This window comes from Abramis brama (assembly GCF_963993115.1).
Source record: "Abramis brama genome assembly, chromosome: 5".
Classification (NCBI taxonomy): domain Eukaryota; kingdom Metazoa; phylum Chordata; class Actinopteri; order Cypriniformes; family Leuciscidae; genus Abramis; species Abramis brama.
Genome location: NC_139967.1, coordinates 38,630,637 through 38,652,810, shown reverse-complemented (window position 1 = coordinate 38,652,810; position 22,174 = coordinate 38,630,637). Strand labels below are relative to the sequence as shown.

Below are 22,174 nucleotides of genomic sequence, written 5' to 3'. Positions count from 1 at the left end.
TATTGTCAAATAGGGTCTTGTTTGTTTCATTTATTGAATTACTTATTTATTTATGTAAAGTGCCCCTATGCTTTTTCGAATATTACCTTTATGCAAATACAATTTAGCTGTTTGTGAATTTAAAAGTTTCAAAGCTCAAAGTGTGTGACAAATAAAGTTATTGTCTTCTAAAAGAAAGAATCAATTCTGAACTGCTGAAACGAGTTGTCAGCAATTCCAGTCTCCCTTCCTGTTGCATACCTACGTAACAATGCCTGTGAACGACGTCTTATTTGACCCGCCCTCAAACACTGTAGTTGTAGCTGAGGCCTGGATGAGTTTGGTTTGTGTTGTTGACATGTCGAGAAGATTCTGTTTTCAGTGCTGCAAATCCACTTTGCATGCATTTCAAAAGTTTGAGGACTCAGACATATGAACGATGGTGTCGGTTTTTACGTATCAATTTGATCCTGTGTATTAAGTGCTGAGGAAGCCTCCGGAACTGAAATTCAGACATGTTAATAGGCATTTTGTTTCTGACATAGGCTGTAAGCAGTAGACCAATCACAACAGAGTGGGCCATTTGACCAATCAGAGAAGAGTTGGCTTGCAGAAAGGTGGGTTTAGAGAGACTGAATCTTCAAACAAATCATATTCTGACTCTTTGAGAAATGAGGTGATGTGCAATGTATATTATGAGAAAGTTTTATATGACCTTGGATGCATGTAAACCTGTAGTAGACAAACATAAAATAAACTTTAAACTTTTAAAATATAGATCTAAAAATGTCATGTGATGTAACCGTAAAGTCAAAAGGAAACATTTTCCTTACATATGTGTACGTGTTTTTATCTTTTTATAATCAAAAATTAATTATTAATGTATAATGGAAATAAAGCAAAAAGCAGATTTGTTAACATATACTATAGATGTTTAAATAATAAAGTAATAATGAAATAAAATAATAAAGATTATGTCAAACTACATAAGTTTTCTTTAAAAACATCATAATGTAAATCTCAATCTTACATTTTCCCCCTTTATAATATCAGGACAATTGTTTCATCCTGTTTGGCTTAATGCCCCCCACAATATCTAAATTAATTTATAGATTAAAAACCTGCAAACCATAGAGGTAAACCAGTCATTTTATACATGAAGTACATTATTAAAGTATTTTTCAAAAAATGAATATATCTGAATAATAATAATAAATAAAAAAAACAGAGCATCGTCATTGACCTGACATAAACAATATATTTAAGATATTCTGTCCTTCTTCTGTAGTTGATATAAAAGGATTCAAACTTTTCCATTTTGGGAAAACATTGTATTGTTTTGAACACACACAAGCCTTTTGCTTTCTATGCATGATTATATCTCATCTCACGGTTTTGACTGAGGAGCACAGCATTTTGTGGTGTTTGTGAAAGGTGTGGTGGTAGTGTATTGGTCAGTGGGGCAAACAACTCTGGGCAACCATATTCTGCACATCTAAAGCTTTTGCTCCTCATTGAAACAATTGTAAGTGTTTCCTAAATGGTTCCTATATGCATATATGGTCACATCTAGATGCATTTTTACTTGTTGAAACAGCTGCCTTTATTTATTAGTCCTCTGGGTTGATAATCTGAATGTCTTTTGGAAGGGTGATTCATGAACTAGAGATATGCTGTGCTCTGCTTTCAGCAATGGGCATAAAGCCAGATTGCTCCAGGTGGTTGATTTAATGAATCATTCAAAGTAGCTTCTGCTTTTTGATGCCTCATAGCTCTTCATCAGAATTCAGAATAGTTTAGCTTTTCATAAACGTGACACAGTTACTTTTTTGCAGGGTGTGATGGAAATATCAGCTGCAAGTTTTGTGGAAACTTGGCTGTGAGGCACATTTCCTCCTGCTGCAGCTCTCCTTGACTTGTCTTCCTGAGGACTTTGGCAAATGTATTTGGGTCAGAATGTTTAGTTGTGAGAGTTGATTTGCCCAGAAATTATAACATCAGAGCTCTTAATTGCAATGAAAATGAATGAATCACATATTGAGCAGTAACAATATGTGATTCATTCATTTTCATTGCAATTAAGAGCTCTTTCAGAGCACTTAAGTGTGAAGCATGTTCTTTAAGTTCTTTAACTTTTAAAAAATAATCCCCTAAAAAATAAGGGGACCCCCTTTCTCAAATGTATTAATTTTTTTTTAACAGACTCCCACATGCATTGGATTTGTTGGGGGGTAATTGAGAATGAATAGGATAAAGTCACATGAGATGAGGCAATGCTTCAATCGCGCTGTGATTGGATATGGTTGGTTATGATTGGCTTGTGCACTAAATCCCGCCTCTTGTTTTCGTGCACGTTTGCGAAACGTATGAAAAAATGATGCTGTGAATGGGAAGACTCATAGAGTGGTGCAGGTATGACATCACTTTGTAGGACACTGGTTCCCAATAGGATTTTTCCATAGGCTTTTGGATTATCGCAAAAAAAAGAAAAAAAAAAAGCTATGTGATCAACAAAATTTTATGATACTTACATGTCTTGTCCATCAAGATAATTTTCACAGATAAACACAATTTTTATGAATGTTGAAGCCTAAATGCAGTCGCCTGAAGTAAAAAGCTAAAGGTAGCCTATACATTAACTACACCACGGTTCCACGACTTCAACGTCGCCATCACTAAGCTTCCAACAACTTAAGTTTTTATCTGAAAACAAAAAAACATTTTCCCTGAAAGTTTGAGTTAGAATACTTTATAAGGGCACAATTATTAGCATAAAGAGGTTGTAAAAGCAGACTGAGTTAACCTGTTCGACGTGATGGCGTTTAATCTCTCTGACAGCCTCTGTAGTCACATTTAGCCACTTGTTAGCAACTCCCTTTTTCAAGACACGTTACAGCTTAAAAAATTCATGAGTGGGGTAATACTGATGTATTTTATGTCATAGAATAAAGCATGAAAGTGTCTTGAGCTTGTGTTCACCACAGACCTTATTTCAGCCATTTAAGCAAAAACCCATCAAAAAAATCCATTGGTAAAACGCTAACTCATTTCCGTGTTTTGGCCAACAAATTTGCGTCATTCCTGCACCACTCGATTAAAAAGTAAGTAAAAACTCACCCACCTCTGTCACGTCAAATTCAAACTTGAAATGTCCTGAAAATATATGACTTAAAAAAATAAAATAAAAATATTTAGTGATTCATTTCAGAACACCACTGCATGCTACTTAGTTTAATTTGTTTTAGTTAGTTTTTAAAAAAATAAAAATAAATGAATACTTTTATTCAGCAAGAAGGCGTTACTGTATATAACTGATTAAATGTATAAATAATTGTTTCTATTTTAAATAAAAGCTGACATTGAACATTCTATTAATCAAAGAATCCCAAAAAAGTATCAGTTTCCACAAAATTATTTAGTAAAACTGTTTTCAACATTGATAATAATAAAAATAACCATTATTAATAATTGAGCACCAATAATAATTGATAATAATCACTAAGCATCTAATCAGCTTATTTAAATAATTTCTGAAGGATCATGTGACACTTAGCTCTCACAAGAAATATATTAAAAATGATAAGTGCAATTAAATATTTATAACCAGTATTACCAGCACTTTGTATGTAAATGTGATATGCCACATGAACTTTACCGGTACCGGCCTCAGGTGGAGGTGACCTCATGTCTTTCCATAATTATGGTCTTGTTCTCCACTAAAGATGTGGGTCTTCTCACATGGTTTTGGTTTTCATCTGTGTAGATCATTGCAGCTCTTTTCAGCAACTCCACAGAAGAGTGTGTCGTATCATAAATCATTTTCCTCAAAGCAGAGGGAGTTCCCTTCCAGTTAGAGAACACACTAGGCCTCCATTTGTTTATATTCACTGGGAGGAACCTCTTCCTCTACTCTTACATTGTTCCACATCTTGGTGCTACTCAGCTCCTCATGAGCCTTTTCAACTGTGTTTGACAATGGAAAGAAAGGACGTTTATGTCATACGGCGTGGTGTAGTAGTGTTTGTGATGGCAACAATGGCAAAGTCTTTATTCAAGGCCAGATGTTTTTGAACTCCGTATTTCAACCCTTAGTGGATCTTTATACATACTGTGATAGCCTTCAAATTCACACACATATTATATAACCTGTGCTGTTTATGAATGGAAAATCTGATTGCTATAAAAAAAAAAATATTTCAAGGTGCAACATTTAGTTGGTAAATTCTATTATGGATTGTTTCTAGTGATAAACCTGATGCTTTTAGGGTTTCATGATATACAGTATATTATGTATATATTTTTCTTTTTCTAAAGCTCTAGGTTTATTTGCTCATTAAAAAAAAAAGAGTTGTGATCATATATCAACATGACATTATTATTATTATTATTATTATTATTATTATTATTATTATTATTAAACTAAATAAAATTGTAATATTGTAACACTTAACTGTAAAATAGAAAAAAAACACAAATATTTAGCTTAATTCTCTTTTGTTTAAAACCACTGGTTTACAAATGCTCCTCATTGCAAGTTTGAAGATGGTTAGCGCATACAGTGAGGAAAATAAGTATTTGAACACCCTGCTATTTTGCAAGTTCTCCCACTTGGAAATCATGGAGGGGTCTGAAATTGTCATCGTAGGTGCATGTCCACTGTGAGAGACATAATCAAAAAAAAAAAATCCAGAAATCACAATATATGATTTTTTAACTATTTATTTGTATGATACAGCTGCAAATAAGTATTTGAACACCTGTCTATCAGCTAGAATTCTGACCCTCAAAGACCTGTTAGTCTGCCTTTAAAATGTCCACCTCCACTCCATTTATTATCCTAAATTAGATGCACCTGTTTGAGGTCGTTAGCTGCATAAAGACACCTGTCCACCCCATACAATCAGTAAGAATCCAACTACTAACATGGCCAAGACCAAAGAGCTGTCCAAAGACACTAGAGACAAAATTGTACACCTCCACAAGGCTGGAAAGGGCTACGGGGAAATTGCCAAGCAGCTTGGTGAAAAAAGGTCCACTGTTGGAGCAATCATTAGAAAATGGAAGAAGCTAAACATGACTGTCAATCTCCCTCGGACTGGGGCTCCATGCAAGATCTCACCTCGTGGGGTCTCAATGATCCTAAGAAAGGTGAGAAATCAGCCCAGAACTACACGGGAGGAGCTGGTCAATGACCTGAAAAGAGCTGGGACCACCGTTTCCAAGGTTACTGTTGGTAATACACTAAGACGTCATGGTTTGAAATCATGCATGGCACGGAAGGTTCCCCTGCTTAAACCAGCACATGTCAAGGCCCGTGTTAAGTTTGCCAATGACCATTTGGATGATCCAGAGGAGTCATGGGAGAAAGTCATGTGGTCAGATGAGACCAAAATAGAACTTTTTGGTCATAATTCCACTAAATGTGTTTGGAGGAAGAAGAATGATGAGTACCATCCCAAGAACACCATCCCTACTGTGAAGCATGGGGGTGGTAGCATCATGCTTTGGGGGTGTTTTTCTGCACATGGGACAGGGCGACTGTACTGTATTAAGGAGAGGATGACCGGGGCCATGTATTGCGAGATTTTGGGGAACAACCTCCTTCCCTCAGTTAGAGCATTGAAGATGGGTCGAGGCTGGGTCTTCCAACATGACAATGACCCGAAGCACACAGCCAGGATAACCAAGGAGTGGCTCTGTAAGAAGCATATCAAGGTTCTGGCGTGGCCTAGCCAGTCTCCAGACCTAAACCCAATAGAGAATCTTTGGAGGGAGCTCAAACTCCGTGTTTCTCAGCGACAGCCCAGAAACCTGACTGATCTAGAGAAGATCTGTGTGGAGGAGTGGGCCAAAATCCCTCCTGCAGTGTGTGCAAACCTGGTGAAAAACTACAGGAAACGTTTGACCTCTGTAATTGCAAACAAAGGCTACTGTACCAAATATTAACATTGATTTTCTCAGGTGTTCAAATACTTATTTGCAGCTGTATCATACAAATAAATAGTTAAAAAATCATACATTGTGATTTCTGGATTTTTTTTAGATTATGTCTCTCACAGTGGACATGCACCTACGATGACAATTTCAGACCCCTCCATGATTTCTAAGTGGGAGAACTTGCAAAATAGCAGGGTGTTCAAATACTTATTTTCCTCACTGTATTGCATCGCCAAATGCACATTATCAGCAGTGTTTAATTTGAGCCAGAGTAAAACTGATGGTGTTTCTGATCAATAGATTTATGATGGAAGATGGAACTGCAGCCCTGGACAATTCTGCTAATCCATGTACTGCAAAAGGCAACGATGTCGTCGGTGAGGGAGAATATCACTGATCAACTGATATTTGGTTGAGATGATATTTGGTCTCAACGTAGCTATTTGCGACTGAATAATACACTAGGGTGTAGTTAGGGCCGTGCAGAAACTTGTAAATGACGCTCTTAGTTGTGCCATCACCGTTTAGTGCTGTCATTGAATGTTCCGAGAAAACTGAAGTTGTATGGTCAGTGTCTGTCACAATTGCTGTTTTTCATCCAGCACTTATTCATTTACATATTAAGCACTGGTTATAAGCAACCCAAACTCAGGCAGATGCAGAGATGAGAAGCAGCATTTACTATGAACAGATTTCGATCACGAACTGCTTGTGTGTAAATGAACAGTCAGTGTTGCATATATTTAATTAAATTAATTAAATTAAATTAAATTAAATTACAGTCTTTGCTTTATAATAGCACTACACCATATCACCATTCAGAATAATCCGTTTTTTTTATATATAATAGTGCTACCCTCCTTGCTTTGGTAATAAACAGTTTGTTGTCTTGGATTTTTCCAATAATGGTTTCCACTAATGTGTTTATCATTTGAGGTGGAAAGAGCCCTCAGATGTGTTTGCTTGTCTAAAAAGATTTTATCCGTACGAGAAAAAGCCTGGTTTTGTTCATTGAGTGCTGGAGGGGGTGAAAGGCCTCAAATGAACTGAAAGTGGAGGAAATGGTTGGTTTTATATATAGCATTTAGAAAATTAAAATGACATTTATGATAATAATAACACAGTGGGATTTACCAGTATCAAATGCAGCATTAGTGACCGATTCATGCTGAGATTGAAATATTGTCCACATGAAATGATTTTCACAGGTATTTAACTTTAGATGGGGTTGAAAAATAAGAGTGTTGTCAGTCAAAAAAAGGAAAGGTGGTTTAGAGGTGGACTATGTTATTACATTATAATGAATTGAGTAAAGTATTGTCAGTAATGGTTATGCAGCGCTAAGTATGTTGTGTATTTTTGTAAACACTGCAGTGCTATTCCTGATGTGATCTTCCCTGTAATGTTTCCCAGATTGAACTCCATGTTGATCTCATCTCTCTTCCAGCCGGATAACATCCTCTACCCCCCCTCCATGCCTTTCCGCAAGTCCAGCAACCCAGACGTATCTCACGGCTCCAGTTTAGCGCTGAAATTTAAACGACAACTCAGCGAAGATGGCAAGCAGCTCCGGAGAGGAAGCCTAGGGGGCGCTCTTACAGGTAAAACTTTGACCTTTGTATTAGGGCTGCTCGAATTTGGCAAAAATCATAATCATGATTTTTTTAAACACGATTATAGGTGGGGGTGATATGATCGAAGTCTTATTTCATGATATTAGTACTTTTAACTCTCAGTGAAGTTTCACAATTATCGATACTTCAGCAAAAACTAATACTAGGTTAATGAATGAAAGTAAAAGTCCTCAAACAGTTACAGAAGACAAGTAAACAGTCAGCAATACAATAACAACAAAGAAACTAAATTACAAACAAAACCGACACAAAATACACTTTTTTTTTCAGGAAGATGTAATTACAGTGGTATTCAGATCAGTAATAGCCTACAACAGGAATTGAATAAAGTATTCAATTGTAAAATAACACCGCTGTATACATTAAATATAGACTAATCCTTATTAAAACTACAGTTTATTCATTCAAGAGCAGTGAGTGATTTTATCTTTGTCTTTTGTTGCTTGATTAACAATAATAACTGCAGCAGATTTATTACGCTGCTTTCATTTTAAGAGCTAACACACAGACCCAATATACTGTTACAAACGCACTCTTTCTCCGTGTTTACATTCACTTTAAGACATAACCGACTGTGTTACGAGGACACTTACCAAAGCGACATTTCGACATATTTTAGCCGCGTATCTGAAGCCACAGTTTACTTTGCTTATGCACGTTCCGCCCCATCTCGGAGCGCGTGCACAGGACGCCGCCTAGGGAACAGTATCTCTTTCGCGGCTTAATACGCTTTTAACACTGTTTAATATCAAGTATCTCCCGCAGTTTAGCAACAATAGACGGCATTTTACAACAGTCACTTATTTGGATGTCAAGTTTGGGCTTTTAGGGAGGAATGAAAGTGCACCGCTGTGAAGGAAACGAAGCTGCGTGGGACTGAATGCAGCAGCGGCACAATAACCGCTTCACGTCGATTATCTTGTTTTCATAATCGTTGGAAGCCAAAATCGAAATTGAAAATCAATTACGATTTATCGCACAGCCCTACTTTGTGTACAGTAAGATGTAAATAGGGTCATATTGTGAAACATACACAAAATGCATACACATACACAAAAACCACATACTGTAAATAACCAGCTACTCGTTTTAATTGAGAAAAAAAAGTGAGCCATTCACAACAGAAAATATTTACCGCATTTTCTGGGTAACAAGTCACACCGAATCATATTTGCATTGGTTAGAGAAAAAAACAAAACAAAAAAAACGGTAGTATGGATGGATGTCACATTTTATTAATTTCTAAAATATTGTAAAATACCAGTAAATAAACACAACTTTTACAAACAGTATTTTATTTCCCTTCACTCCACAACAAATCCTTTACATTTAAAATGATCCAATTATCCAGGAATCACAGGAGTAAACAAAGGCAGCGTAACAGCTTGTATCAATAAACAAAAGACGATATCGGAGGAGAAACATAACCAAACTCAGGACTTAAATACTAAGAAAATAACAATGAACTAAATAAGACATTGCTGATAATTTTAAGTAACTGGGGGATATTTCAAACAGGGAATTCATCAGAAACCACAACTAATCAAAGCAGGGAAACAGGAACTAAGGGAAACAAAACAGAACATCAAAATAAGAGCCTGTAACTGTGACGCCTGCGAATATTTAAAAACATTTAATTGGTAAAGTTTTATGAATTCAATTGATTAGACATGCTTCTTGATTGTTAAAATTGAATTTAGCTATTAAATTGGAAATAAAAAAAATAAAAAAAAATTCTTCATATGACTTCATATGGGCTCTAAAAAATTAATTTGTCAAACTTTTAATAAATATTTGATAAATTGTATATAATATATTGTATAATTTCAATTAATTTGACATGCTTTTTGATTACTAGAGTACAAACTGTAGCAAGCAAGCATATGCTTAATCACCATTATAATTATGAGGGGGTCCTTGGGAAATGTTCTCCCCTCTAAGGGGTCCCTGGCCCCAAAAAGTTTGAGAACCCCTGTTGAAGTATAGAAAAGCAATTGTACTGCGTTTGTGTCGAACTCATCTGTTCGCGCTCATCCACAGTTGAGTTTACTTTATAAGCTGTGCGGTCACGGCTGTGTGCGAGATGGAGTCGAACTCAGAAAATAAAGTATTCCGGGCCTTTAAAGGGATAATTCACCTAAAAACTGTAATTTACTCACAAACTTACTCACTGGACTACACAATGTTCCAGGTCTATTAGAGCCATTTGATAGCTTTGTGTAAGGAACAGACCATTATGCATTTATGTTTTTTGCATGTTATCTAGCTTCATTTTGGAGGGCGGGGCTTTGGAGAGGCCCTTGGAGAGTGTGTTAGTTAGCAAAACGGCAGATTTTTGCAAAACGTGTACTGAATTGAGGGTGCTACATTTATATATGTGCAAGTGCAAATTAAAATTTAGGCAGAGTTTTTCCATTTCCATTTCTTTGTTTTGTTCAAGAAACCTTGATTGTTTACAAGTTGACCTCAGAGGAAAAAATATAATAAATATAAACTTATAATATGGCCTCTTTTAAACATTAAATGTGTTACAGACAATCCAAGCGAGACTTTTTATCGAACTGATCACAATCAGTCGATCTCATTTAAAGCCATTGTGAAAAGTAAAGTAAGTCAGAACTTTATAATGCAGAAAGTTGTGATTTCATTTAATATTTTTCTGTTTTGGATTTGGCTCCTAAGAGCTTCATTATGCTATTTTCATTAGACGTGACATTATGACCACCATATTTGACTACATTGTTTCATGTGATGTTTGTCTTGCTGTTCCTGATGTGTTGAATCAGGTATATAGGGCACACTGCTGAAATGTGCTGAGGGTGTCTAGCTGGCATTTCCTCAGTCATGTGAACGATGACTATATGGAAGCTCTTTCGTAGTGAACCGGAATCACAGTTTTCCTTCTACGTATCCTGTTTTTTTGACCGGGTTCTGTGACCATATAGAGCCCACAAACACATACAGGTTAGCAATAGGTTGTCTAGGATACAATAACAAAGTCTGTTTCTAAGAGAAGAAAATATAAAGGTCTTATTATTTTAAAAAAGAATCCTCTCTCACCTCTCCTAAACTGAAAAATGTTTCAGTCTGATTTAGTTCAGTATTCTAGTATTTGAAGGCAATTTTGCCCTTACTGCAGTGAGGTTTCGCTAGTTGCCAGGGAGAAAATTGTTCTGTATTAAGCTTGAGAGGACAAACAGCTGCTGATTCATATGTAAAGGACTTGAGAAATCAAGAAACACTTAAACTTGAAGAACACTCGACACACAAAACATGAAGTGAAGAGCAGGACAGATATGCATGGACAAACACATAATACAAATGATCGGATAAGCCCATTTTAATCACATGGAGATGTTCCATTTAATACATTTGATTGCATTTTATATTTGTAGTAATCAGCTTTTATATTGTCCCAAATCAAATTAATTGAAATGAACTCTGCGACGATGCCTTTGTCATGGCCAAACTCCTGCCATTATTTATTTACCTTGATTTACCATTTATTTGACCAAAAGGGACACAAGCTCCTTGCTAATGCATTATTTGCCATGCAAGCAGTTATTTGGAAATAACACATCAAATATTTGCTTCTCTGAGTCTACAAAACCATTTAAAATGACAAGCCACAGTTTTACGCAGCACCTAATGCACCATGAAAACAATTCCTGAAATGTAAGATCACAAAAGCGTAAATTTAGTATATTAAACCATATACAATTTGGGTCTAAGAGATTTAATTTCGTCTGACATGACTCCTCAACCAATAAATTGCATTTGTATGGCAGCTCAGTGTTATGAAGGTATATTAGATTATCAATCTAAACTATCAATAGATCAACGGGGGGCTGTAAAATGATTAGTTTAGGTGAAGAGACAACCACAGTGCTGTAATGTACTGTGACAGTGTGAAAGGCATGAATATAAGATAAATAATGGTGTAAAAGAGCTTCTCTCAAAATGAACTTTTCTGAGCCATTTTTGCAATGTCTTTTTTGATCAGCTGGTGTGACAAAGATTTTCATCATATTAACTATAAACACGATCCACTTACATTTACTGATAAAAAGACTTTTAAAAAAAACAACAACAACAGTATAGTATATCTATTGTTTTATTATTTAAAACCAAACAGACTTTATTTTCTTAAAATGTTTTGCTTAAAGTGTTCTCGTGCTATATTTCTGTAAAATACAGTAAATACCACTTGGTTTGATATCTTGCTATCTAATGCAATGAAAATCATACATTAAAGGGATAGTTCAGCCAAAAATTAAGATTCTGTCATGTAGTTCCAAAGCTGTATAATGTCCTTTCTTCTGTGGAACACAAAATAATATATTTTAAGAAGCCCACTTGTCCATACATACTAAATCAGTGGGATTTAAAAACACACCGGACCCCATTGATGTTCATTTACAAAAAATACACAGAAGAAATAAATAAAATTTGTGGTTCAATTTTGGGTGAACCACCACTTTGACTGTGGGTTAAAAGGCCATTCACACAGATCGCTGTGAGGACCAATTTTCCCCCTTTTTTCAAAATTCTGAAGTGTATAATGTCAAAAGACCCAAGATGCAAGCACAACAGTTAAACATGTCCATGGTGCATTGTTTACTTTTAAAAACAATGGAAAAGCTGCACAGTAGAATGCAAGAAACTGTCCCTAAGTGTCCAAAAAAAAAAAAAAAAAAAATTGTGTATTTACACAAATCGTATGCCTTGCTCACTGGGCATTTTGACCTTTGCCCCACGCCAGGCACATGCCTGTTAATGCTGTAATGTAGGTCATGTTGATCGGCATGTTTGTTATGACATGTCCGTTATGATGAGTCACTTGAGTCATAGCCTGTGAAATAGTAAGACACTCCCAGAATCCTCTATGATCTTGTCTGAACATATTAGATTATTATTTACCACGTTACCTTCAAGAAAATGTTTTGTCCAGTATGCTACCACTAAATACTGATGTTCCCTGGAATCCTGCTGTACTTTTTACTTCTAGATGTAATGTTGTATTTGCGAGTATGTATTTATATACTGTATCACTGGTGTGTGTATGTGTGTGTTATATAATATATGTATTTACAGGGGTTGGACAATGAAACAATGACTAATATAGTTTTGGAGGTTTTACGCCTGTATATGCACGGCCTGGTGGACAATCTTCACTGATTGCACATTCCATCATTAAGAGCAGAGTGTGAAGGTTGAATTAGCAGCGTTACGGTGTGCAGAAGAGGCTTTACACCCAGACTGTTGGACTGCAATATTATGGCATTCTCTACTGTGCTTGATGGCCGTGTCACAGTGCCAAGGACAACCAAACCATTCTGGTGGACCATGTGCGCCTAATGGTTGAAACATTTTACCCTGAAAGTGGTGCCATGTATCAGCATGATAATGCACCAATACACACAGCAAGACTTGTGTCAGAATGTTTTGATGAACATGAAAGTGAAGTTGAACATCTCCCATGGACTGCACAGTCACCAGATTTAAATATTTATGAGCCACTTTGAGGTTTTTTTGGAGGAGCAAGTCAGAAAACGTTTTCCTCTACCAGCATCACATAGTGACATGGCCACTGTTCTGGAAGAGGAATTGCTTTAAAGTCCCTCTGGCCACTGCAGGACCTGTATCTGTCATTCCAAAGACAAATTGATGCTGTATTGGCCACAAAAGGAGGCCCTACACCATATTAAAACTTTATGGTCTAAAACCAGGTGTTTCAGTTTCATTGTCCAACCCCTGTATGTTTTACTCACACAAATCTTTTTATTTTTTCAGGGAAGTACCTGCTGCCATATGCTTCAACCCAGCAGGCATGGTCAGCCACGGGCTCAGAGACCACCAACTTGGTGCGCATGCGCTCCCAGACCCTAGGCAAATCTGCGCCCTCTCTCACTGCCAGCCTGGTCAGTATACCACAAACAAATTGAGTTTAGCCTGATATCATTTGGTGGATTCACTGCTCAAACACTAGGGAGCGCCACTGTATCATTGGCACAAAATAATAACATTGATTTGGTCTGATCTGATAGAGTCGATTGTGATAATGAACCTTCTCATTTCCGTACAGTAGACTTGCAGGATGTTTGCGTTTTAGCATGTTGCACTTGGAAAAAGAACCAGGCATTTAGTTTGAAATTGGAATAAAGTCTTATGGACCGCCGAGGATGATGAACCTGTTCCGACTAATTGAAAGAAGAATAAGAAAAATAGAGCCAGGAGAATTAGAAAAATGTATAAAACCTAATCAGTAAAAAATTTCATTTTTCTGATTTTCGATGAGGTGGGTTGAATCCAACCAAAATGAATGACACTTTGTGTGGTACCAAACATCGTTCCAGTTTTAATTAATTGACATCACACCTTTGTTGCCATGAAAAAACATCTCTTGTTGTCTATGGTCTGTATTAATTATTAAATATGAGGACTTGAAAATTGAAGGGTCGTTTCACACAAAAATGAAAAATCTCTCAAAATTCTGTCTACTTAGCTTCATGTATCAAATTACATTTGTTAATGTATCAATAACTATTTTTTATTTTTTATTTTTTTTAACTAAAGTGATACCAAATTATTAAGTTTACATATCTTTTATCTGCTTTTACTGCTTGTATTATTTAAATGGATTAATAATGTATTATTTAAAGTTTACCCAAAAATGTAAGTTTACTGAGCTGTCATTTACTCACCCTCATGTCATTTAAAATCCTTAAAATCCTGCAACCAAAAAGTCTTTCTTGACGCATGAGAACCAAAAAGGTTTGTTTGTGTCTGTCAATCATTCACATTGAGCTTCTGTTTATTTGTTTGTCATATAGAGTGATTGTGTCTCTTCAGAACACTTGATTACATAATATTTTGATTGATAATGCATTGGTTACTTCTGTATTTAACTTTTTGAAAATTTTGGTTCAGTGGATTTTCAATATATGGTCAAAAATGAAAGAATATTAAAATACCTTAATTTGTGTTCTGAAGATGGACAAAGGTCTTATGGAGTTGGAATGACATGAATAGAATGGCATGAAGGTGAGGATATTTTTTGCGGGAACTAATTCTTTAAAAGTCATGAACAGTCTACTCCATAGTTTCAATGAGGACCAACTTTTTTTCCCGAATTTTTAAGTGCATAATGTCAAGTAAATAATTATTTCATAATATTTTTGTTGACCTAGTAGTAAAGAATAAACTTTAGTTTTTCTGAAAGACCTTGCATTGTCTAAGAGTAACCATGTTGACCATAAGAAAATTAAATAGCAGCATTGTGTATTTTGGACCAAATATATTTAAGAAAAGGGTGTTTTTTTTCCCATTACTTTGTGCTGAGCTGTGCTGAGCTGGATGCTGTGAAGATATCCTGAGAATGTCCATGTCTTATTTGCTTCTCCTGAGCCGTGGCAAACAGAGGTCCAGGTTCCATGTTGGGCGCCTGATTGAAATTAATGACCACAGGGAGCAGGGTCAATGCTGCAACAAACAGAATGTCATTTACTTAGCAGCTGTATCCGATCTGCTTGCATTTGAGCCTCCTTGGTCTTTCGCTCTCTCTCCCCCTCCCCTGCTGAAATAAACAGCCTTTGACCAGCTTAGATAACCAGTTAAAACCATTTTACTTGTTCCCTGTACTGGCTATGCTGCTTAGGGTGCGAAAACAAGGACCAACTTTTATACAGAAACAGTTCTGTAAATAAATAAATAAATAAATAAGTAGGCCTAAATATAAGCAGAACAAATGCTTCTATGACATTTGTTCCTATTATTTGTTATTGTATGTCTTCAATGAATGACTTTTCATTTGTCCTTCTATTTGGACAGAACACACTGTACTAAAGTACACTGCTCCCATTTATAGCACAGCACAAAAGAAATCCAAGTTATGATCTTTGCAGCCTGAATTTAATATGATTCTTGAATGTGATTAATTGAATTAGTCAAAAAGGCTCTGAATTAGTCTAATGGATCACAAAGTCAGTACAGAATTTTTTTTTTTTTTTTTTACTTACTCACTGAACTGCAGCAATTATTTTTATAATGACTTGAAGTAATCCGAGAACCGTTACTGTGTGTGACTACTGACTGGTTGTTCATGGGTATTTCTGCAACTATGCACTGTTTTGTGCTCCTGGGATTAGGGGTTGAACGACTTCAGATTTTGAAGTCGACATTTATGTGATTTAAAAATTCGAGTTAACGTCAACTAGTCGCTGATGACGTCTATAAATAAGCCTGAACTTCGAGCTGAGACTCGAACGCTGGTTGCCTTGTGCACAGGCATATGACACAGTGTTGCCCACAGTGCTATTGATCCTACACAACAGCTTATTTTTATCAGCTCTTTTGTCTTTGGGTCATTATATTCCTCACAGATTTCTGCTCGTTCTAAATCAGATACTGATAAAGTAGCACAGTAAAGATTACATTTATATGAATGCATTAGTGAGAAATTGATTACATGTGAATTATTTCTATTATATATGATTCTATCGGGCAGCATCTCTCTACTAATAGTGAAGCTGTGGGTTTTAGTTACTAAGAAATATATGCTAGATTTTTTCAGTATCTAAGCTATTTTATTGATAAATCACAGAACAATGTTGACAATACATTTATGCGCTACTGAATGTTTCTGTGCATGCGATCTGCATGTGATGTGTGAGCTACAGTCTGTGTGTGCATTACAATGCAGCAGCACATTAGTTCAGAATGGCAATGAACTTGCGTGTACAATAAGTTATTTAAAACGTGCATTCACCCAATCAAATTTGAGCATCCAGATGGTATAATCAAACATATCTTGTGGAGCGCTCTCAGAGTAGCGAATGCATTTATTTGTCATTTTAACCGTTGCAAACTGAGTGTAAAAGTGGTCTTCAAAGATTTCTTATCCTGTTGCACCCTCTATAGGACATGATCAGCGTCAAGCTTAAAGCGTCATGGCAGAACATTAAAGTTGATTAGTCGACTAGTCTGTGCAAACCCTTCCGGGGATTGATTTTTATTAAACTGTCTTGGAAACTTTTCACCATGCGGTCATAATACATGCTACCTTTTTAAGTGCCTTTTTTTGGGCATAGATTTTATTGTTTTACCCCTTTCCAAATTCATGCTAAAAATCCATCACAAAGTAATGAATTGAATAAAGTAATTGAATTGCATAACCACTTTAAATATTCATTGTGTGAAAAATAATATTTACACAAAGTACTTTCCCACAGTTGTGGTGTCATTTCCATCACAACCAACAATTTTCCATATAATATGTAAAAAAAATAATAATAATTGTGCATTTCCAATAACATGGCAAAATTATCCTGTGGTTTGTGTGAATACATTGTTGCTTTTTCAAAACTACTGAAAGAATAGTTAATGGAATTGTGTGTGTCTCTCTCTCAGTCTATGGTATCATCTCAGCTGTTTTGGCTTTATCAGGCTGTTTACATGACCCTGCTTCTAAATCAGCCTCCCTAAAAATCAATGGTGGCTGGGCCTTCCCGCTTTGCGTCGACTCCCATTGAATTGCTAATGGCCTTTTCCCCTGCGCCATTCCCGCGCTATCTTTTTGGATGTTCCCCCTCCCGCAAAATACAAAGGGAAGGAGTATGCCTTAGGAATGTTAACGCTGTTTAGTGAAAATGAGTGCCTGTGGAGTAGGCCGTTGATTCATATGTGACCTTGGAAAGATATTCCTCACACACAGAGGGAGCTTATCTGTTTTCCCTTTGTAAACCTCATGTGGAGGGTATATGGGTTTTTGCTTTGGTCTGTTTGGATATTCAGGAACTTTGTAAACTGTATGTGTTGTTGGAAACAGTTGTAGTAAGATAAAATGTGTTTTTGTTGTTGTTGTTTTTTCCTGCAATGATCACGGTAGATATCTCCATTATATCAAGGGGATTTTGTGTTTACTGTGCCTTCTACTTTTTATCAAGTCCTCTTCACAGGAACTCTGAGAAGAAACATGCAAAAACATGGATTGTGCTTCAGCAGAAATATATTTGTCTAGGGGTATTGTGGTGGTGCTTTGTGTATATTATCTCTACAGGAAACACTTAAAACCAGACGATCCTCCAAAAGAACTGTCAATCAAATAGATTCTACTGTCATGATTGCAATGTTAATTATTTAAAGGAAGCAACAGTAAGTGGCATTATGCTTGGTAAAAAAAAAAATCTTTGATAACAATCCATGGTTTTTCCTGCATTTAAAATATTTTAGCGGCCACCAAAATAAATCCTTGTCCCGCCAAAGATATTTGATCATTTAATGTGACCATACCTGCCGTTCTGCAGTACCGGTAACCGCTGATAGCCAGCTTCTTTGAAATGTTCCCTAGAGTGTTTGTGTGAGCAGTCAAAGGTTTCAAAGGTTTCTGTTTACAATGCGTTTTTGCAACATTGAGCTTTGTAGCCAATCACAGACATAACTGTTGAGCGTGTGAACACAATGCCCAATAAGATGTGCTTAAGTTAGTCAGAATCAGGGTTTTTGTTCAGTGCGGGTTCTGCATACTCACGATTCCTTTAATTATAACCAACAAGTATATTATTAGTAGTATTATTTTTCATGCTAAACTACACTTTGCAAAGTTTCTTGTTTGACAGCTGTATTTAAATGCACGGTTGAATCTGATTGACAGTGATAATCATAGCAATGGATGGAAGAAAACATTCTGATTTGTCTGTGTTTTTTGTTCATTTTATTTTTCAAATCAGTCACTCAGTGACTTTTCACGTAGAACTATTTTATATATAAAAATCTGTATATTTATAAGCACTTTGTTTTATAATCTGAGGCTATGTCTACATTAATCCGATCCAGATACATTTGAAAACAGCATTTTCATTTAAAAACGCTCTCCGTCCACTAGTGTTTTCGGCCGTTTTCCAAAAGTTTCTCATCCACAGTGAAACGTCACCAAATGCTAAATTCACCTCACTGCGCATGCGTAAACCCTCACAAAAGTTCACTGAGATGATACAGACAAAAAAAAAAATAATAAAGTTATCGCGCAATTCTTCTGGCAGGAGAATTGTATTTAGCAAAATATCTCACCATTCACTGATGCATCCAAGTCGCATTTAGTCAACGTATATGTTTGGTCTAAAACACAACTGCTCTAATGTTTTGCCGCAGGACAGCAAATGCGAGTAACATTTCTGTCATCTTTGCAGGACTGCGATATGAAGAGTGTCCAGAGTGGAGAGTCCATATATAGAATAGCACATAACAGGCACAATACCGGTATAAACATGTATATCTATTGGTTCAATATGCGGGACAAGACTAAACATGCGTCATAATTTTCAAATACCTCCGTTTTCACAGTCCACACTACATTTTAGAACATCTTTTAATTAATCTGTTTTAAAAAATTGGAATGATGCAAATCAAAAAATAAGATTTTTTTTTTTTTTTTTTACATAAGAATGATAATCTAACATCAGCTAATTAGGATCTTAAAGAGCATTTGATAATAACAGGTGGGTTGGATCTGAACTTGATTATTCTATTTAACTCGTTACTCTTATTATCCTCGTTCACTCGGGTGCCAAAGTCATACAGGGGGTTCATACCGGCTGTTCATATTATGTGGGCCCGCGATCACAAACTCTCCAGTCTGATCAATAACCAGAGGTTATAGCTAAAGCAGTTTAACAATGCCGCCGACGCTTGCTGTTGTTAAAAAGTACCCATGTAGCCCCCTACAGTCACCTATAAAACAACTTAGTTAAAGCCCAAACAATAATCAGAGGTTATGGCTAGTACATTAAAGGGGTCATCGGATGCAAAATTCACTTTTATGTGGTGTTTGCATATAAATGTGTCTTTGCAGTGTGTGGACATACAATGAAAAAAATCCATTCACTCCTTTTTTGTTTAATCCTCAAAGTCTAAACACTCTCAATAATCAGGCCGTTTGGATTTTCTGAGCACTATGATGTCATAATGCTCATGCTCCGCCCACGACCACTGACGGACTGGTCCCATATTAGCATATTTCTGCCCTCAGCCATTCGACACCCCCCCCATGGAAGAGAGGGGTGGGGTGAGCAGAGCAGTTGCTCATTATCATTTAAAGAGACATGCACCGAAACAGGTCACTGCTAACAAAGCTGTTTTTGAGGAGGTACAAAGGGTGTTTTACACAACCATTGAGGAATTTTAACCAACGTATATTACAAACTTCACATGAACACCCTAAAGAATCATACCAACTTGTGCAAAATGCGCATCTGATGACCCCTTTAAGATAATGCCATTCCAATGCTTGCTATTACCTCAATAGTATTTTTATCTAGCCCCTATAGTAATGCGACTGCATAACAACTTAAAGTCAAGCAGTCAAGCAGTTAGTCAGGAATCTAGAATCTCACCAGATGCTCACCAGGTGCCCCATGCTTCATCTAACCTGAGATCTAATATGTACTTAACCCTGGATGCAGCTTTGCGGTAACAATGGATATGACGTCTCCAGAGTTTACACCTTTTGAGGGCAGGATGCTATTTGCATGAAAGACCCACTCCTCTGTAAGCAAGATATCTCTAAACTCTTAAAAACGTTATTACCTTTTGGTTTACTACTTTGGGGATGAGACCTTTGTACCAGTCGCACTGAGACATTCCAAATGATACCAAACAATGTATAGTGTTGTATGATAATTGTTCACATTAAACCATAGATTTTTGGGTGAATTTCAGGTGATCTCAGCATGAGAGAGAGACGAGATTGGGAAGGGAGAGAATTGTGAATTGGGAGGTGATCAACTCAAGTGTGACCGTGTCTCGAATGGGGATGTTAATATAGCAAGAGTTCAGATGTTAATTTCCTTTGTTTTCTCAGAGAGTTGCCCTCTCTTCCAGTTTTTCCAGTCTTCCACTTCTTTTTTCTTTTTGTGGAAAACATAAATGCAGAAAAGAAAAAAAGTTGAACTCTTTTTGAACTATTTTTTTTTTACTATACTTTTGTACGTTTTGATTGTCATGTTGAATGTGCTCTGTAACTAGTGACCGTCAATATGATTCATGCATTTTAGACTTGTAAAGCGAAAGTTAAGTTGTTATTCACACATCTCGCCTTCCACCCTAACTCTGAAATCTGAAATGTATTAACTTATGTATAAATCAGTGTTCGAACTGCTAAGACAGCTTTTCACATATGACCACCACCTTTTTTCTCTTAATTTTCTTAGTAAGGTGTTTCATGCTCCATAAACTATCATACACTGTCATATCTGAAACTGATGAATTATGCAATTTATTAGAAAGATTTTGAATCGACTCTGTGCTCTATTAGCAGGTCCGCTCAGGGCGATTGCAGTTTTTATTAGTATCCAGTTGTTGTCACACAGTGTAGAATACAAATGACGACTACAAAGGGATTATTTATGTATTATGACACTGCAGGAGTCACAGTGAGTCATCCGAGTTAAAGTTCCCCCAGAGGACATTTTCATCAGTTCCCATAAGTCCTGTATGAGCTATAAAGAGATGTTTGGATAAAAGTATAATCATCTATTCTTACAAAGATTTATTGAATGTTAAATATTGTCAGCCAAAATACCATAGTGACTACACTTACTATTACATAATTATTACATATACAATTTTACACATACAATTTTACACACACACACACACACACACACACACACACACACACACACACACACACACACACACACACACACACACACACACACACACACACACACACACACACACACACAAACACATATATATAGGCACCCTTTTATTAAATACTTTTTGCAATCTCCTTTTGCCAAGATTACAGCTCTGAGTTTTCTCCTATAATGCCTGATGAGTTTGGAGAACACCTGACAAGAGATCAGAGACCATTCCTCCATACAGAATCTCTCCAGATCCTTCAGATTCCCAGATCCATGTTGGTGCTTCTCTTCAGTTCACTCCTCTCATCAGGTCAGGTGGGACGGTCATGCCAGAAGCTTCTTTTTTTGCTCAGTGACACATTTTTGTGTTGATTTTGATGTTTGTTTTGGATCGTTGTCCTGATGGAAGATCCAACCACGACCCATTTAACCCATAAGATTTCTAGCAGAGGCCGTCAGGTTTTTTTTTATCTGTTGATATTTGATAGAATCCATGATGCCATGTATCTGAACAAGAAGTCCAGAACCTCCAGCAGAAAAAATATGCCCACAACATTAAAGATCCAATGGTATATTAAAGTGTACACATAGGGTGCTTTTTATCCTTGTGTGCACCAAACCCATCTAGCATGTTTTTTGCCATGATTTTAGTGTCATCTGACCAGTGCTGAACCCTGTGCCGTTTGAAGTTCCAGTCGTGTCTGACAACTGAATTTGCTGGAGTTTGTTTTTGGATGAGTGAGGAGGATTTTTCTTGAAACCCTCCCAAACAACATGTGTAGGGGTTGTTTGAAGTGGTTTTTTTTTTTTTTTTGGTAGGCTTCTGACTCAACTAATCTCTGCAATTCTCCATCTGTAATCCTTTGGCCACTCAAACTCTCCTCCTCACCGTGCATTAAGACAATATAGACACACGTCCTCTTCCTGACAGATTCACGCATCACGAGATTTCCAGATCCTGGAAGCAGCCTTTCTCTGCGC

The 22,174-nt window shown here is 36.5% G+C and overlaps 1 protein-coding gene across 5 annotated transcripts in view; it reads left to right on the top strand.

Moving 5' to 3' along the window:
• mast4 (microtubule associated serine/threonine kinase family member 4) overlaps positions 1-22,174 on the top strand; it is a 141,195-nt gene that overhangs the window by 20,593 nt on the left and 98,428 nt on the right. For all 5 annotated transcript variants that reach the window (XM_084115362.1, XM_084115364.1, XM_084115361.1 and 2 more), the window contains exons 2-3: positions 7,364-7,517; positions 13,344-13,471. In XM_084115362.1, the coding sequence (XP_083971488.1) occupies positions 7,364-7,517; positions 13,344-13,471 (282 nt within the window). The remainder of the gene's footprint in view (positions 1-7,363; positions 7,518-13,343; positions 13,472-22,174) is intronic.